The sequence below is a fragment of the Triturus cristatus genome, chromosome 1_2 (assembly GCF_964204655.1).
Source record: "Triturus cristatus chromosome 1_2, aTriCri1.1, whole genome shotgun sequence".
NCBI lineage: Eukaryota > Metazoa > Chordata > Amphibia > Caudata > Salamandridae > Triturus > Triturus cristatus.
The window spans coordinates 1197278337-1197296290 of NC_140580.1; the positions used below are offsets into that span (position 1 = coordinate 1197278337).

Here is a 17954-nt window from a genome sequence, read left to right on the forward strand (position 1 = left end):
AGAGCAGAGACACAGGTCAGCACAGACAGACAGACAGACCGACAGCCTTCCGGGCCCTTCACTCTGGACTCTGCTTTACAATTACAAGGCCACATTCTGACACCTCTAAAGGGCTACAGGCAACTGTCACACCCGCAGCAGACGGTCCTATCCGCAGGAGACTGTCCCTTCCGCAGGAGACTGCCCATCGGTAGGAGACTGTCCCATCCGAAGGAGACTGTCACACCCGCAGGAGACTGTCCTATCCGCAGGAGACTGTCCCTACCGCAGGAGACTGCCCATCGGTAGGAGAGTGTTCCACCCACAGAAGATTGTCCCACCCGCAGGAGACTGCCCATTGGTAGGAGACTGTCCCATCCGCAGGAGACTGTTCCACCCAGAGAAGACTGTTCCACCCGCAGATGACTGCCCCACCCACAGGAGACTGTCCACCGGTAGGAGACTGTCCCACCCGCAGGAGACTGTTCCACCCGCAGGAGACTGCCCATCAGTAGGAGACTGTCCCATCTGCAGGAGACTGCCCCACACACAGGAGATTGCCCATCGGTAGGAGACTGTCCCAGACGCAGGAGACTGCCAATCGGTAGGAGACTGTCCCACCTGCAGGAGACTGTCCCAGCCGCAGGAGACTGCCCATCGGTAGGAGACTATTACACCCGCAGAAGACTGTCCCACAGGCAGGAGACTGCCCATCGGTAGGAAACTGTCCCACTCGCAGGAGACTGACCCATCCGCAGAAAACTGCCCCACTAATAGGAGACTGACCCATCCACAGGAGACCGGCCATTGGTAGGAGACTGTCACATCCGCAGGAGACTGCCCATTGGTGGGAGACTGTCCCACCCACAGAATACTGTCCCACCCACAGGAGACTGCCCAGCGGTAGGAGACTGTTCCACCCGCAAATGATTGTCCCACCCGCAGGAGACTGCCCATCGATAGGAGACTGTCCCATTTGAAGGAGACTGTCCCACCTGCAGGAGTCGGTCCTAGCCGCAGGAGACTGTCCCATCCACAGGAAACTGCCCACCGGTAGGAGACTCTTCCACCCGCAGAAGACTGTCAGACCTGCAGGAGACTGTCCGTCGGTAGGAGACTGTCCTACCCGCAGAAGACTGTCCCACCCGCAGGAGACTGTCCCTCCTGCAGGAGACTGTCCATCGGTAAGAGACTGTCCCATGCGCAGGAGACTGGCCAACCTGCAGGAGACTGTCCCATCCGCAGGAGACTGTCCCACCCGCAGGAGATGGACCTATCCGCAGGAGACTGTTCCACCCGCAGAAGACTGTCCCACCCGCAGGAGACTGCCCATCGGTAGGAGACTGTCCCACCCGCAGAAGACTGTCTCACCCACAGGAGACTGCCCATCGGTAGGAGACTGTCCCATCCACGGAGACTGTCCCAGTCACTGGAGGCTGCCCCTCCTGCAGGACACTGTCTCACATGCAGGGGAATGTCCCACCCACAGGAGTCTGTCCCACCCACAGGAGACAGCCACACATGCAAGAGACAGCCCCATTCACAGGAGAGTGTCACACCTGCAGAAGACTGCTAAGTCTAAGTGAGTGAGTCATAGTTTATTTCTGGGAAATTTCCATAAAACAATAAAGGGTCATTAATCCACTGAACATGTTGAGATGGAATAGATATAGACTCTGAATCAGTGCTATATTAAGGCTGTCCAGCCGGATAGGGATATTTTAATAATATTTGAGTTCGAGACACAAAATAAAGTGGGACACAATCCTGCGTCCAATGCAATACATATAACACAAAAAAATACCCAAAAAACAAAAACAAAGGCTCAGACAGGACATAAGGCATGTATATTATACAGAAAATAAAACAAGCAAAAATGAACAACACCACCGTTACACATAAGTAATAAATTGAGTTGTGTTTACGGTGTGCAGACGGCGTTTCGATCCCGTAAAAACAATACTGGGATCATCACCAGGACATAATATTACATGCCTGAGAAAGAATTGCCTGTGAAAAGAAATAGAAGAAATGGGGAAAAGAAAAGTAACAAAAACAATAAGAAAATAAATTAATTAAACGCATATTCTTAACAACAAGGTGCTGAATTAAGCTAGTGATAAGCCGGAGGGTTCGACGTTGCAATTGCCAGGGTCTCCTTAACTAAAGGAACTACCACAGTAATTATCGTGGTTCATCTACCCCGCCATTCTCAGTGCCCAGGTGCCCCATTCGTGGCTTCGAACCCTCCGGCTTATCACTAGCGTAACTCTTCACTTTCCGCACTCGGCGCTGATCGCCAGCCGTCATCATAGTCTGCCACACTAATCATGATATAGGCTTCTGGCACCTAGCACAAGACTTCGTCATAATGGGTGCATGCCACCCATTCCTCGCCAGCACCTTCTTGTTATGGATGTGCATTTCATTTGTTTATCTTCTTATTGTTTTTTCCTTTTCCCCATTTCTTCTATTTCTTTTCACAGGCAATTCTTTCTCAGGCATGTAATATTATGTCCTGATGATGATCCCAGTATTGTTTTTACGGGATCGAAATGCCGTTGACTTACTGCACACCATAAACACAACTCAATTCATTACTTATGTGTAACGGTGTCGTCGTTCATTTTTGCTGGTTTTATTTTCTGTATAACATACAAACCTTATGTCCTGCCTGAGCCTTTGTTTTTTTTTGTTTTTTTTGTGTTATATGTATTGCATTGGACGCAGGATTGTGTCCCACTTTATTTTGTGGTCCAGAATGACCTGTTATAAAATGCTTGGTACATGCCTGCTCCAACCCTAGGGCCGCTTCCGGTAAGGGCAACACTCCCTGTAGGGCCTCCTTGCATTACTGCATCTCAGGTGCCCCCATACCGAGGCCAGCGACGTAACAGCAGCTCCCACTGTGCTAGGGGGTCCGTTCGGCACTGTGCACGGGCGGGCCTGAGAGCTGACGGTACAGAGCCTGGGGGTCCCTCCAGTACTGGACCTGAGAGCTAGCTCGGTCAGGAGCCTGGGGGCCCCTCCGGTACTGGGCCTGAGAGCTGACTGCGTCCAGAGCCTGGGGGGCCCTCCGGTACAGGGCCTGAGAGCTGACATTCCGGAGCCTGGGGGTCCCTCCGGTAGTGGGCCTGAGAGGTGACTGGGTCCCGAGCCTGGGGGCCCCTCTGGCAGTGTGCACTGGCGGGCCTGAGAGCTGACTGGGTCCGGAGACTGGGGCTCCCTCCAGTACTGGGCATGACAGCTGACTTGGTCTGGAGCCTGGGGCCTGGGGCCCCCTCCGGTACTGGGCCTGAGAGCTGACTGGGTCTGGAGCCTGGGGGTCCCTCCGGTACTGGGCCTGAGAGGTGACTGGGTCCGGAGCCTGAGGGGACCACCGGCACTGTGCACGGGCCTGGGGGCCCCTCCGGCAGTGTGCACTGGCGGGCCTTGAGAGCTGACTGGGTCCGGAGACTGGGGCTCCCTCCAGTACTGGGCCGAGAGCTGACTGGGTCCAGAGCCTGGGGGCCCACCGGCACTGTGCACGGGCACGCCTGAGAGCTGACTGGGCCGGAGCCTGGGGGTCCCTCCAGTACTTGGCCTGAGAGCTGACTTGGCCTGGAGCCTGGGGGCCCCTCCGGTACTGGGCCTGAAAGCTGACTTAGTCCCAAGCCTGGGGCCCCTCCGGTACTGAGCTTGAGAGATGACTGGGTCTGGAGCCTGTGGGCCCTCTCCTGCACTGTGCACTGGCGGGCCTGAGAGCTGGCTGGGTCTAGAGCCTGGGGGCCCCTCTGGCACTGGGCCTGAGAGCTGACTGGGTCCAGAGCCTGGGGTCCCCTCCGGCACTGGGCTGGAGAGCTGACTGGGTCCAGAGCCTGCGGGCCCCTCTGGCACTGTGCATGGGCAGACCTGGGAGCTGGCTGGGTCTGGATCCTGGGGGCCCCTTGGGAACAGGGCCTGAGAGCTGACGGTCCAGGGCCCGGGAGCCCCTCCGCTACTGCGCCTGAGAGGTGACTGGGTCTGGAGCATGGGGGCCCCTTCGGCACTGTGCACGGGCGGGCTGAGAGCGGATGGTACGGAGCCTGGGGCCCCTCCGTTACCAGACCTGAGAGGTGACTGGGTCCGGAGCCTGGGGGCCCCTCTGGCACTGTGCACGGGCAGGCCTGAGAGCTGACTGGGTCCGGAGCCTTGGGGTCCCTCTAATACTGGACCTGAGAGCTGACTGGGTCCAGAGCCTGGGGGCCCCACCGGCACTGTGCATGTGCAGGCCTGGGAGCTGACTCGGTCCAGAGCCTGGGGGTCCCTCCAGTACTGGGCCTGAGAGCTGACTCGTTCCGGAGGCTGGGGGCCCCCTCCGGTACTGGGCCTGAAAGCTGACTGCGTCTGGAGCCTGGGGGGCCCTCCGGTACTGGGCCTGAGAGTTGACATTGCAGAGCCTGAGGGTTCCTCCTGTACTGGGCCTGAGAGGAGACTGGGTCCGGAGCCTGGGGGCTCCTCTGTCACTATGCACAGGCGTGCCTGAGAGTTGACTGAATCAGGAGCCTGGGGGTCCCTCCAGTACTGGGCCTGACAGCTGACTGCGTACGAAGCCTGGGGGCCCCTCAAGCACTGTGCACAGGCGCCCCTGAGAGCTGACTGGGTCCGGAGCCTGGGGGCCACTCCGGCACTGTGCATGGGCAGGCCTGATAGCTGACTGGGTTTGGAGCCTGGAGGCCACTTCCACACTGGGCCACGGGCGGGCCTGAGAGCTGACTGGATCTGGAGCCTGGGTCCCCTCCGGTACTGGGCCTGAGAGCTGACTGGTCCAGAGCCCGGGGCCTCTCCGGTACTGGGCCTGAGAGGTGACTGGGTCTGGAGCCTGGGGGCCCCTCCAGCACTGTGCACGGGCACGCCTGAGAGATAACTGGGTCTGGAGCCAGGGGGTCCCTCCAGTACTGGGCCTGAGAGCTGACTTGGTCCGGAGCCTGGGGGCCCCTCCGGTACTGGGCCTGGAGCTGAAATTCTGGAGCATGGGGGTCCCTCTGGTACTGGGCCTGAGAGGTGACTGGGTCCGGAGCCTGGGGGCTCCTCCAGCACTGTCCATGGGCAGGCCTGAGAGCTGACTGGGTCCTGAGCCTGGGGGCCCCTCCCGTACTGGGCCTGAGAGATGACTGGGTCTGGAGCCTGTGGGCCCTCTCCTGCACTGTGCACTGGCGGGCCTGAGAGCTGACTGGGTCTGAAGCCTGGGGGCCCCTCTTGCACTGGGCCTGAGAGCTGACTGGGTCCGGAGCCTGGGGTCCCCTCCGGCACTGGGCTGGAGAGCTGACTGGGTCCAGAGCCTGCGGGCCCCTCTGGCACTGTGCATGGACAGGCCTGGGAGCTGGCTGGGTCTGGGGGCCCCTCCAGCACTGTGCACGGGGGGCCTGAAAGCTGACCGGGTCCAGAACCTGGGGGCCCCTTGGGAACTGGGCCTGAGAGCTGACTGGGTCCAGAGACTGGGGGCCCCACTGGCAATTTGCACGGGCGGGTCTGAGAGCTGACTCGGTCCAGAGCCTGGGGGTCCCTCCAGTACTGGGCCTGAGAGCTGACTCGGTCCAGAGCCTGGGGGCCCCTCCGGCACTGTGCACGGGCGGGCCTGAGAGCTGACTGGGTCTGGAGCTTGGGGGTGCCTCCAGTACTGGGCCTGACAGCTGACTCGGTCTGGAGCCTGGGGGCCCCTCCGGTACTGGGCCTGAGAGCTGACTGGGTCCGGAGCCTGGGGTCCCCTCCGGCACTGGGCTGGAGAGCTGAATGGGTCCAGAGCTTGCGGGCCCCTCTGGCACTGTGCATGGGCAGGTCTGATAGCTGACTGGGTTTGGAGCCTGGAGGCCCCTTCCACACTGGGCATGGGCAGGCCTGAGAGCTGACTGGGTCTGGAGCCTGGGGCCGCTCTGGTACTGGGCCTGAGAGCTGACTGGTCCGAAGTCTAGGGCCTCTCCGGTACTGGGCCTGAGAGGTGACTGGGTCTGGAGCCTGGGGGCCCCGCCGGCACTGTGCACGGGCATGCCTGAGAGCTAACTGGGTCCGGAGCCAGGGGGCCCCTCCAGTACTGGGCCTGAGAGCTGACTGCATCCGGAGCCTGGGGGCCCCTCCGGTACTGGGCCTGAGAGGTGACTGGGTCCGGAGCCTGCGGGCCCTTCTTGCACTGTGCATGGGAGGCCTGGGAGCTGGCTGGGTCTGGAGCCTGGGGGCCCCTCCAGCACTGCGCACAGGGGAGCCTGAAAGCTGACCGGGTCCAGAACCTGGGGGCCCATTGGGAACTGGGCCTGAGTGCTGACTGGGTCCGGAGCCTGGCGCCCCCTCTGGGACTGGGCCTGAGAGCTGACAGTCCAGAGCCTGGGGGCCACTCCACTACTGGGCCTGAGAGGTGACTGGGACTGGAGCCTGGGGGCCCCTTCGGCACTGTGCACGGGCGGGCTGAGAGCAGACGGTCCGGAGCCTGGGTCCCCTCCGCTACCAGGCCGAGAGCTGACTGGGTCCAGAGCCTTTGGGTCCCTCCAGTACTGGGCCTGAGAACTGACTGGGTCCAGAGCCTAGGGGCCCCACTGGCAATGTGCACGGGCGGGCCTGAGAGCTGACTCGGTCCGGAGCCTGGGGGTCCCTCCAGTACTGGGCCTGAGAGCTGACTCGGTCTGGAGCCTGGGGGCCCCTCCGGCACTGTGCACGGGCGGGCCTGAGAGCTGACTGGGTCTGGAGCCTGGGGCCCCTCCGGTACTGGGCCTGAGGTGACTGGGTCCGGAGTCTGGGGGCCCCTCCATCACTATGCACATGCGGGCCTGAGATCTGACTGGTCCTGGAGCCTGGGGGTCCCTCCAGTACTGGGCTTGACAGCTGACTGCGTACGGAGCCTGGAGGCCCCTCCGGCACTGGGCCTGAGAGCTGACTTGTTCTGGAGCCTGGGGGTCCCTCCAGTACTGGGCTTGACAGCTGACTACGTACGGAGCCTGGAGGCCCCTCCGGCACTGTGCATGGGCAGGTCTGAAAGCTGACTGGGTTTGGAGCATTTAGGCCCCTTCCACATTGGGCACGGGCGGGCCTGAGAGCTGACTGGGTCTGGAGCCTGGGGCCTCTCCGGTACTGGGCCTGAGAGCTAACTGGTCCGGAGCCTAGGGCCTCTCCAGTACTGGGCCTGAGAGGTGACTGGGTCTGGAGCCTGGGGGCCCCGCCGGCGCTGTGCACGGGCACGCCTGAGAGCTCACTGGGTTTGGAGCCAGGGGGTCCCTCCGGTACTGGGCCTCAGAGCTGGCTCGGTCCGGAGCCTGGCGGCCCTTTCGGTACTGGGCCTGAGAGCTGACTGCATCTGGAGCCTGGGGGCGCCTCCGGCACTGTGCACAGGTGGGCCTGAGAGTTGACTGGGTTTGGAGCCTGGGGGCCCCTCCTGCACTGTGCATGGGGGGGCCAGAGAGCTGACTTGGTCCGGAACCTGGGGACCCCTCCGGAATTGGGTCTGAGAGCTGACTGGGTCCGGAGCCTGGGGCCCCCTCCGTTGCTGGGCCTGAGAGGCGACTAGGTCCGGAGTCTGGGGGTTCCTCTGTCACTGTGCACGGGCGGGCCTCAGAGCTGGCAGGGTCCAGAACCTGTGGTCCCCTCCGTTACTGGGCCTGAGAGCTGGCTGGGTCTGGAGCCTATGGCCCCCTCTGGAACTGGGCATGGGAGCTGACTAGGTCCGGAGCCTGGGGGCCCCTCCGACACTGTGCACGGGCGGGCCTGAGAGCTGACCTGGGTCCAGAGCCTGGGGGTCCCTCCAGTACTGGGCCTGAGAGCTGACTGGGTCTGGAGCCTGGGAGCCCCTCCGGTACTGTGCATGGGCGGGCCTGGGAGCTGACTGGGTCCGGATACTGGGGGCCCCCTCAAGTTTCATTACTGCACTGACAGTGGCCAGTATGATACAGTGGCAGCTTGCCTCAGCTCAAGTCCGACCCCTTGTATGTGGGGCTTCAATTTTACATTGTGTGTATATCAGTCCCAGAGCGGTATGTTCTCCTTCTACCAAGCGAGAGCTGCTCCCTCTAAACTTGTTTTGGACCCCTTTAGGAGGGCAGCACATTGGAGTGTTAATAGCTAGGCCCTTTTTTGTGCAAACCCCACTGAAGTCACCCAGTAGGTTCTGCAGTCCCCTGGGCAAACATTTATCTGTGTCACATGGCGAGGGCATGAATATTTCCTCTCCTTGCTCCCGCCCGCATGTGGCTGGCAAACGCCAACGCTTCGAGCACCATGGTGCAAAGGTACCAGTGTTGCATGCAGCATGGTTTTTGTTCAGGAAGGGAAACCTTCCAGCACGAAAACAATTCTTTTAGGAGTTTTTCTCTTTTTATGTGTGCTGCAGACCACTCTACAGGCAACTGCCGCGGTCACCAGAGATGGACCATTCTAAAAGCAACGGCCTCGGTCATTGGAGATTGATCGATCTGAGGGAAACTGCTTCGCTCACCAGAGATGGACCGGTCTACAGGCAATGTTCAACACTCCGTCCATCATTTCCTTTGGTGTTTGCTTTGTTCGCCATAAGTTGGCAGGGTATGCTCAGACGTGAGTCCCTTGCTCACTTTGCCACTGGATTCAAGCAAGCCTGGCTTAAGACGGCTGAAATGCCAGAAACTGGTCCTAGGAAGCTTGTTTCCGGTCCAGGGAAGACGTGGCTTGGCAGTTCGGGCTGGACTGTTCCCATGAGGCACAGGCTCAGACTCATTTGCATATGGCCATGTCTAAACTGGGGTGGCAGAGTGGGCTAAAGAACGGTGATGGATGAAACCCAGATCGGTTGACTGGGGGTGAGTGCTTGCAATGTTCAACACTCCGTCCATCATTTCCTTTGGTTTTTGCTGCAGACCACTCTACAGGCAACTGCCGCGGTCACCAGAGATGGACCATTCTAAAAGCAACGGCCTCGGTCATTGGAGATTGATCGATCTGAGGGAAACTGCTTCGCTCACCAGAGATGGACCGGTCTACAGGCAACTGCCTTATTCACCGGAAATGGACTGTTCTACAGGCAACCGCCTCACTGACTGGAGATGGATCGTAATCAGGCAAATGCCTTGCTCACCTTAGATCATGGGCACTCACCAGGCGCGCAACACCCATTGGACTCACAGGGCTCCAGCCCCCCCCGTCGCGTGTGGCAGCCCGGGATGAAACAGCTTCCCGGCGCAACACAGCACTTCACAGGTCTTTAAAAGACCATTTGCATGTTAATGAGGCCTCGCTGTTGTTTCACCCCTTCTAAGAGCCCCTGCAGCTCCACTCTGCCTATGGCCGAAAAGATTCAGCCCCCCCCCCCCCCCGAAATTTTTTCTTAGCCCCCCCCCCCCCCGAAATTTGGCTCTAGTTGCGCCTCTGGCACTCACTAACTTTCTCTCTGGGCAAAATTTACAGTGTGGTTTGTGGCCGCGGGCTGCACTGGCGGGGGCAGGGTCAGTGGGGGCGGGGGGCAGGGCTAGAGCAAAATAAAACTGGAACCATGACGTTGAACACAGGCCCCTGCAGCGGACGCATTTGTCCACTGAGCCACCAGACCCGGCATACAAACATCTCTCTTTATCTCTCTCTCCCTCTCTCTGTCTCCTATCTCTCCCTCCCTCTCTCCCACTCTATCTGTCTCCCTCCCTCTATCTCCCTCTCTGTCTCACTTGATCTCCCTCCCTCTCTCTCCCCATCTCCCTCTGTCTCCCTCCCCCTGTCTCCCTCTCTCTCTCTCTCTCTCCCCCTGTCTGTCTCCCTCCTCCTTCTATCTGTCTCCCTCCCTCTGTCTCCCTGAGTCTGTCTCCCTGCATCCGTCTCCCTGTCTCCCTGCGTCCGTCTCCCTCTGTCTCCCTGTGTCTGTCTCCCTGTGTCTCCCTCCTCTGTCTGTCTGCCACCCTCTCCCTCTCTCTGTCTCCCTCTCTCCGTCTCCGTCTCCCTCTCTCCGTCTCCCTTTCTCTCTGTCTGCCTCTCTGTCTGTCTCTCTGTCTCCCTCTCCGTCTGTCTCTGTCTGTCTCTCTGTCTCCCTCTCTGTCTGTCTCTGTCTCCCTCTCCGTCTGTCTCTCAGTCTCCCTCTCTGTCTGTCTCTCTGTCTGTCCCTGTCTCTGTCCCTGTTACTGTCTCTATCTGTCTCTGTCCCTGTCTCTATCTGTCTCTGTCCGTCTCTATCTCTATCTGCCTCAATCTGTCTCTATCTGTCTCTGTCTGTCTCTATCTCTGTCTCTATCTCTGTTTCTATCTCTGTCTCTATCGATCTCTGCCTCTATCACTATCTGTCTCTGCCTCTGTGTCTGCCTCTACCTGTTTCTGCCTGTCTCTAGCTGTCTCTGCCTCTATCTGTCTCTCTCTCTTTCTGTCTCTACCTCTGTCTCTATCTGTCTCTGTCTATCTCTATCCCTGTCTCTATCTGTCTCTGCCTCCATCTGTCTCTGCCTCTACCTGTCTCTGCCTCTGTCTGTCTCTGCCTCTGTCTGTCTCTTTCTGTCTCTCCCTGTCTCTATCTGTCTTTCCCTGTCTCTATCTGTCTCTATCTCTGTCTCTGCCTCTATCCGTTTCTACCTCTATCTGTCTCTGTCTCTATCAGTATCAGTCTCTATCTGTCAGTATCTGTTTGTCTGTCAGTATCTGTCTCTGCCTCTATCTGTCTCTGTCTGTCCCTGTCTCTATATGTCTCTATCTGTCTCAGTCTCTATCTAGCTCTGTCTGTCCCTGTCTCTATCTGCTTCTGTCTGTCTCTGTGCCTCCATCTGTCTCTGTGTCTCTATTTGTCTCTCTGCCTCTAACTTGCGCTCTGTCTCTACCTGTCTCTTTCCAAACAGGAAGCTTCCCAAAACGCCCTTTTAAAATTCAGCTGGGAAAGCACTTACAGCTGACTTTTAAAGGGCCTTTTAGGAAGCTTTCTGAAGGTGCAATGACGTCACAAAGGCCGGCAGAAAACACAGAAGATGGCCGCAGGAGCATACGTAGTGAATACCTATTCACTACCTATTCACTACCTATGCTCCTGTGGTCTTCTTCTGTGTTTACTGCCGGGCTGGAAACTGCAAGGCAAGGTCCGTGGGCCGCCAGGAAAGGCCCGTCGGCCGCTGGCGGCCCGCGGGCCGTACAATGAGTACCACGGCCTGAGATGGACCGGTCTACAGGCAACTGCCTCGCTCACCGGAGAGGGACTGATCTACAGGCAACTGCCTCGCTCCAAGGAGATGGACCGATCTACAGGCAACTGCCTCGATCACAGGAGACAAACCAGTCTACATTAAACTGTTACAACAGTAGACTGCCGCAGCACGCTGCCACAGGGTTCGGCCAGTCTACAGAACACTGCCCTGCCCATAAGGGACTGCCCAACTGGCAGAAGTCTACCCCAGCCACACGAGACAGCTGAGCCCAACATTACAGGGCACATTCCACTACAGCACATTAATACTTAACAGAGCACAGCCGTCTTTGGCACAGCCGAGCACTGTAGGACACGGTTGAGCACAGCATCCTACAGCACAACCAGCTGAGCACAGCACTGTAGAGCACAGCTGAGCACAGCACTGTAGAGCACAGCTTTGCACAGCACTGTAGAGCACAGCTGAGCACAGCACTGTAGAGCACAGCTGAGCACAGCACTGTAGAGCACAGCTGAGCACAGCACTGTAGAGCACAGCTGAGCACAGCACTGTAGGCCTTTTCTAAGCACAGTATTATACAGCACATCTTAATACAGCACTGTAGGACACAGCTGACCACAGCACTCTAGGGGACAGATGGCCACCCCCCCGTAGGGCACCACTGGCCACAGAAAAGTAGGGCCCGCTGGCCAAACCCCCGGAGGGCACAGCTGGCCACACCCCTGTAGGGCACAGCTGGCCACGCCCCTGTAGGGCACAGCTGTCCACAGCACTGTAAGGGCAAAGCTGGCCACAGCACCATATGGCACAGCTGGCCACAGCCCTCCAGGGCACAGCTGGCCACAGCACCATATGGCACAGCTGGCCACAGCCCTCCAGGGCACAGCTGGCCACAGCACCATATGGCACAGCTGGCCACAGCCTTCCAGGGCACAGCTGGCCCCAGCACCGTATGGCACAGCTGGCTACAGCCCTCTAGGGCACAGCTGGCCATAGCACCATAGGGCTGGCTACAAACCATATGGTACACCTGGCCACGGCACAAGTGACTGCAGCTCAGTGCTGCATCTTATGGCACAGCTAAGAACAGCACTGTGGGGCACAGCTGACCACAGCACTGTGGGGGCACAGCTGACCACAGCACTCTAGGGCACAGCTGACCACAGCACTCTAGGGCACAGCTGACCACAGCACTCTAGTGTACCGTTCACCATAGCACTCTAGGGCACAGCTGACCACAGCACTCCAGGGCACAGCTGACCACAGCACTCTAGTGGACAGATGGCCACACCCCCGTAGGATACAGCTGCCTACACCCCCATAGGGCACCGCTGGCCACAGAACAGTAGGGCACAGTTGGTCACACCCCGTAGGGCACAGCTGGCCACATCCGTGTAGGGCACTGCTGGCCGCACCCCCGTAGGGCAGGGCTGGCCACACCCCCGTAGGCTACCGCTGGCCACAGCACAGTAGGGCACAGGTGGCCACACCCCTGTAGGGAACCGTTAGCCACACCCCTGTAGGGCACAGCTGGCTACACCCCTGTAGGGCACATCTGGCCACACCCCCATAGGGCAAAGCTGGCCACACCCGTGTAGTGCACAGCTGGCCACACCCCTGAAGGGCACAGCTGGCCACACCCCTATAGAGCACAGCTGGCCACAGCACCATATGGCACAGCTGGCCACAGCCCTCCAGGGCACAGCTGGCCCCAGCACCGTATGGCACAGCTGGCTACAGCCCTCTAGGGCACAGCTGGCCATAGCACCATAGGGCTGGCTACATATGGTACACCTGGCCACAGCACCGTACGGCACAAGTGACTGCAGCTCAGTGCTGCATCTTATGGCACAGCTAAGAACAGCACTGTGGGGCACAGCTGACCACAGCACTGTGGGGGCACAGCTGACCACAGCACTCTAGGGCACAGCTGACCACAGCACTCTAGTGTACCGTTCACCATAGCACTCTAGGGCACAGCTGACCACAGCACTCCAGGGCACAGCTGACCACAGCACTCTAGTGGACAGATGGCCACACCCCCGTAGGATACAGCTGCCTACACCCCCATAGGGCACCGCTGGCCACAGAACAGTAGGGCACAGTTGGTCACACCCCGTAGGGCACAGCTGGCCACATCCGTGTAGGGCACTGCTGGCTGCACCCCCGTAGGGCAGGGCTGGCCACACCCCCGTAGGCTACCGCTGGCCACAGCACAGTAGGGCACAGGTGGCCACACCCCTGTAGGGAACCGTTAGCCACACCCCTGTAGGGCACAGCTGGCTACACCCCTGTAGGGCACATCTGGCCACACCCCCATAGGGCAAAGCTGGCCACACCCGTGTAGTGCACAGCTGGCCACACCCCTATAGGGCACAGCTGGCCACACCCCTGTAGGGCATAGCTGGCCACACCCTGTAGGGCACAGCTGGCCACAGCTCCATAGAGCACAGCTGGCCACAGCACTGTAGGATACAGCTTGCCACAGCATTGTAGGGCACAGATGGCCACAGCGTTCTAGGGCATACCTGGCCACAGCACCGTATGGCACAAGTGACTGCAGCTCAGTGCTGCATCCTATAGCACAGCTAAGAACAGCCCTCTGGGGCACAGCTGACCAAAGCACTCTAGGGCACAGCTGACCACAGCACTCTAGGGCACAGCTGACCAAAGCACTCTAGGGCACAGCTGACCACAGCACTCTAGGGCACAGCTGACCACAGCACTCTAGGGCACAGCTGACCACAGCACTCTAGGGCACAGCTGACCACAGCACTCTAGGGCACTGCTGACTACAGCACTCTAGGGCACAGCTGACCAAAGCACTCTAGGGCACAGCTGACCACACCGCTAGAAGGAACAGCTAACCACAGCACTCTAGGGCATCATAGACCTCTAGGACACAGCTGACCACAGAACTCTAGGACACAGTTCACTACAGCACTCTAGGGCACAGCTGACCTCAGCACTCTAGGGTGCCATTCACCATAGCACTCTAGGACACTGCTCACCACAGAACTATAGGACACAGCTCACTACAGCACTGTAGGGCACAGCTGAAAACAGCACTCTAGCGCACCGTTCACCATAGCACTCTAGGGCACAGTTCACCACTGCACTGCAGGGTACAGCTGACCACAGCACTCTAGTGCACCGTTCACCATAGCACTCTAGGGCACAGTCAGTTCACCACTGCACTCCAAGGCACAGATGACGATAGCACTCTAGTGCACGGCTGACCACAGCCCTCTAGGACACAGCTGACCACAGTTCTCTAGGGTAGTATTCACCACAACACTCTAGGGCACAGTTCACCACAGCAGTCTAGGGCACAGCTGACCACAGCACTCTAGGGCACAGCTCACCAGAGCACTCTAGTTCACCGTTCACCATAGCACTCTAGGGCACAGCTGACAACAGCACTCTAGGACACAGCTCACCAAAGCACTCTAGTGCACCGTTCACCTTAGCACTCCAGTGCACTGCTGACTACAACACTCTAGTGCACCGTTCACTCTAGTGCACCGTTCACCACAGCACTCTAGGGCACAGTTGACCACAGCACTCTAGGGCACAGCTGACCACAGCACTAAAGGGCACAGCTGACCACAGCACTCTAGTGCACATCGGACAACAGCACTCTAGGGCACAGCTGACCACAGTACTCTAGAGCACAGTTCACCACAGCATTCTAGGGCACAAGCTGACCACAGCTCTCTATGGCAAAGCGCTCTAGTGCACCGTTCACCATAGCACTCTAGGACACAGTTCACCATAGCACTCTAGTGCACCATAGCACTCTAGGACACAGCTGACCACAGAACTCTAGGACAAAGCTCCCTATATAGCACTCTAGGGCACAGCTGACCACAGAATTCTAGGGCACAGCTGACCACAGCACTCTAGGGCACAGTTGACCACAGCTCTCTAGTGCACCGTTCACCATAGCACTCTAGGACACAGCTCACCACAGCACTTTAGGACACAGCTTACAACAGCACTTTAGGGCACATCTGACCACAGCACACTAGGGCACAGCTGACCACAGCACTTTAGGACACCTCTGACCACAGCACTTAAGGGCACAGCTGACAACAGCACTCTAGTGTACAGCTGACCACAGCATTCTAGGGTAGTATTTACCACAACACTCTAGGGCACAGTTCTCCATAGCCGTCTAGGGCACAGCTAACCACAGCACTGTAGTGCACCGTTCATCATAGCACTCTAAGACACAGCTCACCACATAACTCTAGGACACAGCTCACTATAGCACTCTAGGGCACAGCTGACCAGAGCTCTTTAGTACACCGTTCACCATAGCACTCTAGGGCACAGCTGACCACAGACCTCTAGGGCACAGCTGACCAGAGCACTCTAGTGCACCATTCACCATAGCACTCTAGGGCACAGTTCACCACTGCACTCTAGGGCACAGTTCACCATAGCACTCTAGTGCACCGTTCACCACAGCACTCTAGGGTACAGCTGACCACAGTACTCTTGGGCACAGCTCACCAGAGCACTCTAGTTCACCGTTCACCATAGCACTCTAAGACACTGCTCACCACTTCACTCCAGGGCACAGCTGACCACAACACTCTAGTGCACCGTTCACCACAGCACTCTAGTGCAAAGTTCATCCTAGCACTCTAGGGCACAGCTGACCACAGCACTCTAGGGCACAGCTGACCACAGCACTCTAGGACACAGCTCACCACATAACTCTAGGACACAGCTCACTATAGCACTCTAGGGCACAGCTGACCAGAGCTCTTTAGTACACAGTTCACCATAGCACTCTAGGGCACAGCTGACCACAGACCTCTAGGGCACAGCTGACCAGAGCACTCTAGTGCACCATTCACCATAGCACTCTAGGGCACAGTTCACCACTGCACTCTAGGGCACAGTTCACCATAGCACTCTAGTGCACCGTTCACCACAGCACTCTAGGGTACAGCTGACCACAGTACTCTTGGGCACAGCTCACCAGAGCACTCTAGTTCACCGTTCACCATAGCACTCTAAGACACTGCTCACCACTTCACTCCAGGGCACAGCTGACCACAACACTCTAGTGCACCGTTCACCATAGCACTCTAGTGCACCGTTCACCACAGCACTCTAGTGCAAAGTTCATCCTAGCACTCTAGGGCACAGCTGACCACAGCACTCTAGGGCACAGCTGACCACAGCACTCTAGGGCACAGCTGACCACAGCAGTCTAGTGCAACGTTCACCACAGCACTGTAGGACACAGCTCACTACAGCACTCCAGGGCACAGCTGACCACAGCATTCCAGGGCACAGCTGACCACAGCATTCTAGGGCACAGCTGACCACAGCACTTTAGGGCACAGCTCACCACAGCACTCTAGGACACAGCTCACCACAACACTCTAGAATACAGCTCACCACTGCACTCTAGGGCACAACTCACCACTGCACTCTAGGGCACAGCTCACCACTGCACTCTAGGGCACAGCTCACCACTGCACTCTAGGGCACAGCTCACCACAGCACTCTAGCGCACTGTTCACCATAGCACTCTAGGACACAGCTCACCACAGCACTCTAAGGCACATCTAAACACAACACATCACAGGTACCTTTTTTCCATTGGGAGCCTTTCCAGGTGAAAACCCAGGATCGCCTTTCTGTCCCTGGAAAAGAAAAACGAACTTGAAGTTATACACATTGAAGGGGATAAGAGGATAAAAAATGAAAAAAAGACAATTTGAGACAGAAAACGATGTAAAGAAGATGTGTAAATGAAGAAATCCAGAGAGAGCTGGAGACACCAAGAGAAAGGCAGACTCAGAAGAGCAATGCAGGACCAGAGAGCGCAAGATAAGCACAGAGAGAGAAGAGGAGACTGCCAGAGGCAGCCGTGAGGCAAAAAGGGTAGAAAGGAGAAGAACAGGCTAAGACAGAAAGAGGCAGAGAGTGTCACAGCTGACAAAAACATACAGGGCGAAAGAAGAATGAGGTACAAAGAGAGATCGAGGACTGAGATCAAGAGGCCACTGAGCAGTTCATACTACCAATCACGCCACACCCGAGCCATGTGCAACGACTGCGAAGACCTGTCACGTATAAATGTATGCATGCATGGATGGACGGATACATGTATGCCTGTGCGGGTGTACATGTATGTAGAGATGCAGGGGTGTATGTGTATATGGATGTATAGGTGTGTGGCTATATCGAAGGATGTGTGTATTTGTGGATGTATGTTGTATGTACATAATAGAACATACAGATGTATGCATTTATCCTTGAATGTAGCGCTATATATATATATATATATTCACTGAAAAAACCATAGGTTTCACACATGTTATAGTTAGCTGTACATTTTACTGATAAAAAACCAATGAAATTCCCCCGTTATAGTTACTGTAGGCAACTATAACTCACGCGACCGTAATCCTCTGCTGATGCTAATACTGTATTTAGACACTTATTTGCCCATGTCTTCTTCCATTAAATTTTAGCTATACATATATTACAAATATTTTTTTTTCATAAAGACACATATGTCATCAGCAGAGGATTACGGTCGCGTGAGTTATAGTTGCCTACAGTAACTATAACTGGGGAATTTCATTGGTTTTTTATCAGTAAAATGTACAGCTAACTATAACATGTGTGAAACCTATGGTTTTTTCAGTGAATTTGCAAGGTTTTTTAAATGCTAATTCCTAACTATAACGTGTGTGAAACCTATGGTTTTTTCAGTGAATTTGTACGTTTTTTTAAATGCTAACGTACTTTACGCCATTCGTGGCGTGCGCGCCCAGTTAACGCAGTTCGTTCCGTGCGCGCACGGTGTGCTTCGCGCACCGTGCGCGCACAGTGAGCACGCGGTGCGCTTCGCGCACCGCGCGC

At 57.2% G+C, this 17954-nt stretch overlaps 1 protein-coding gene across 3 annotated transcripts in view; it reads right to left on the reverse strand.

The window, feature by feature from the left end:
* Positions 1-17954, reverse strand: part of COL27A1 (collagen type XXVII alpha 1 chain) — a 2221286-nt gene that overhangs the window by 1560686 nt on the left and 642646 nt on the right. For all 3 annotated transcript variants that reach the window (XM_085614179.1, XM_085614180.1, XM_085614178.1), the window contains exon 6: positions 16673-16726. In XM_085614179.1, the coding sequence (XP_085470305.1) occupies positions 16673-16726 (54 nt within the window). The remainder of the gene's footprint in view (positions 1-16672; positions 16727-17954) is intronic.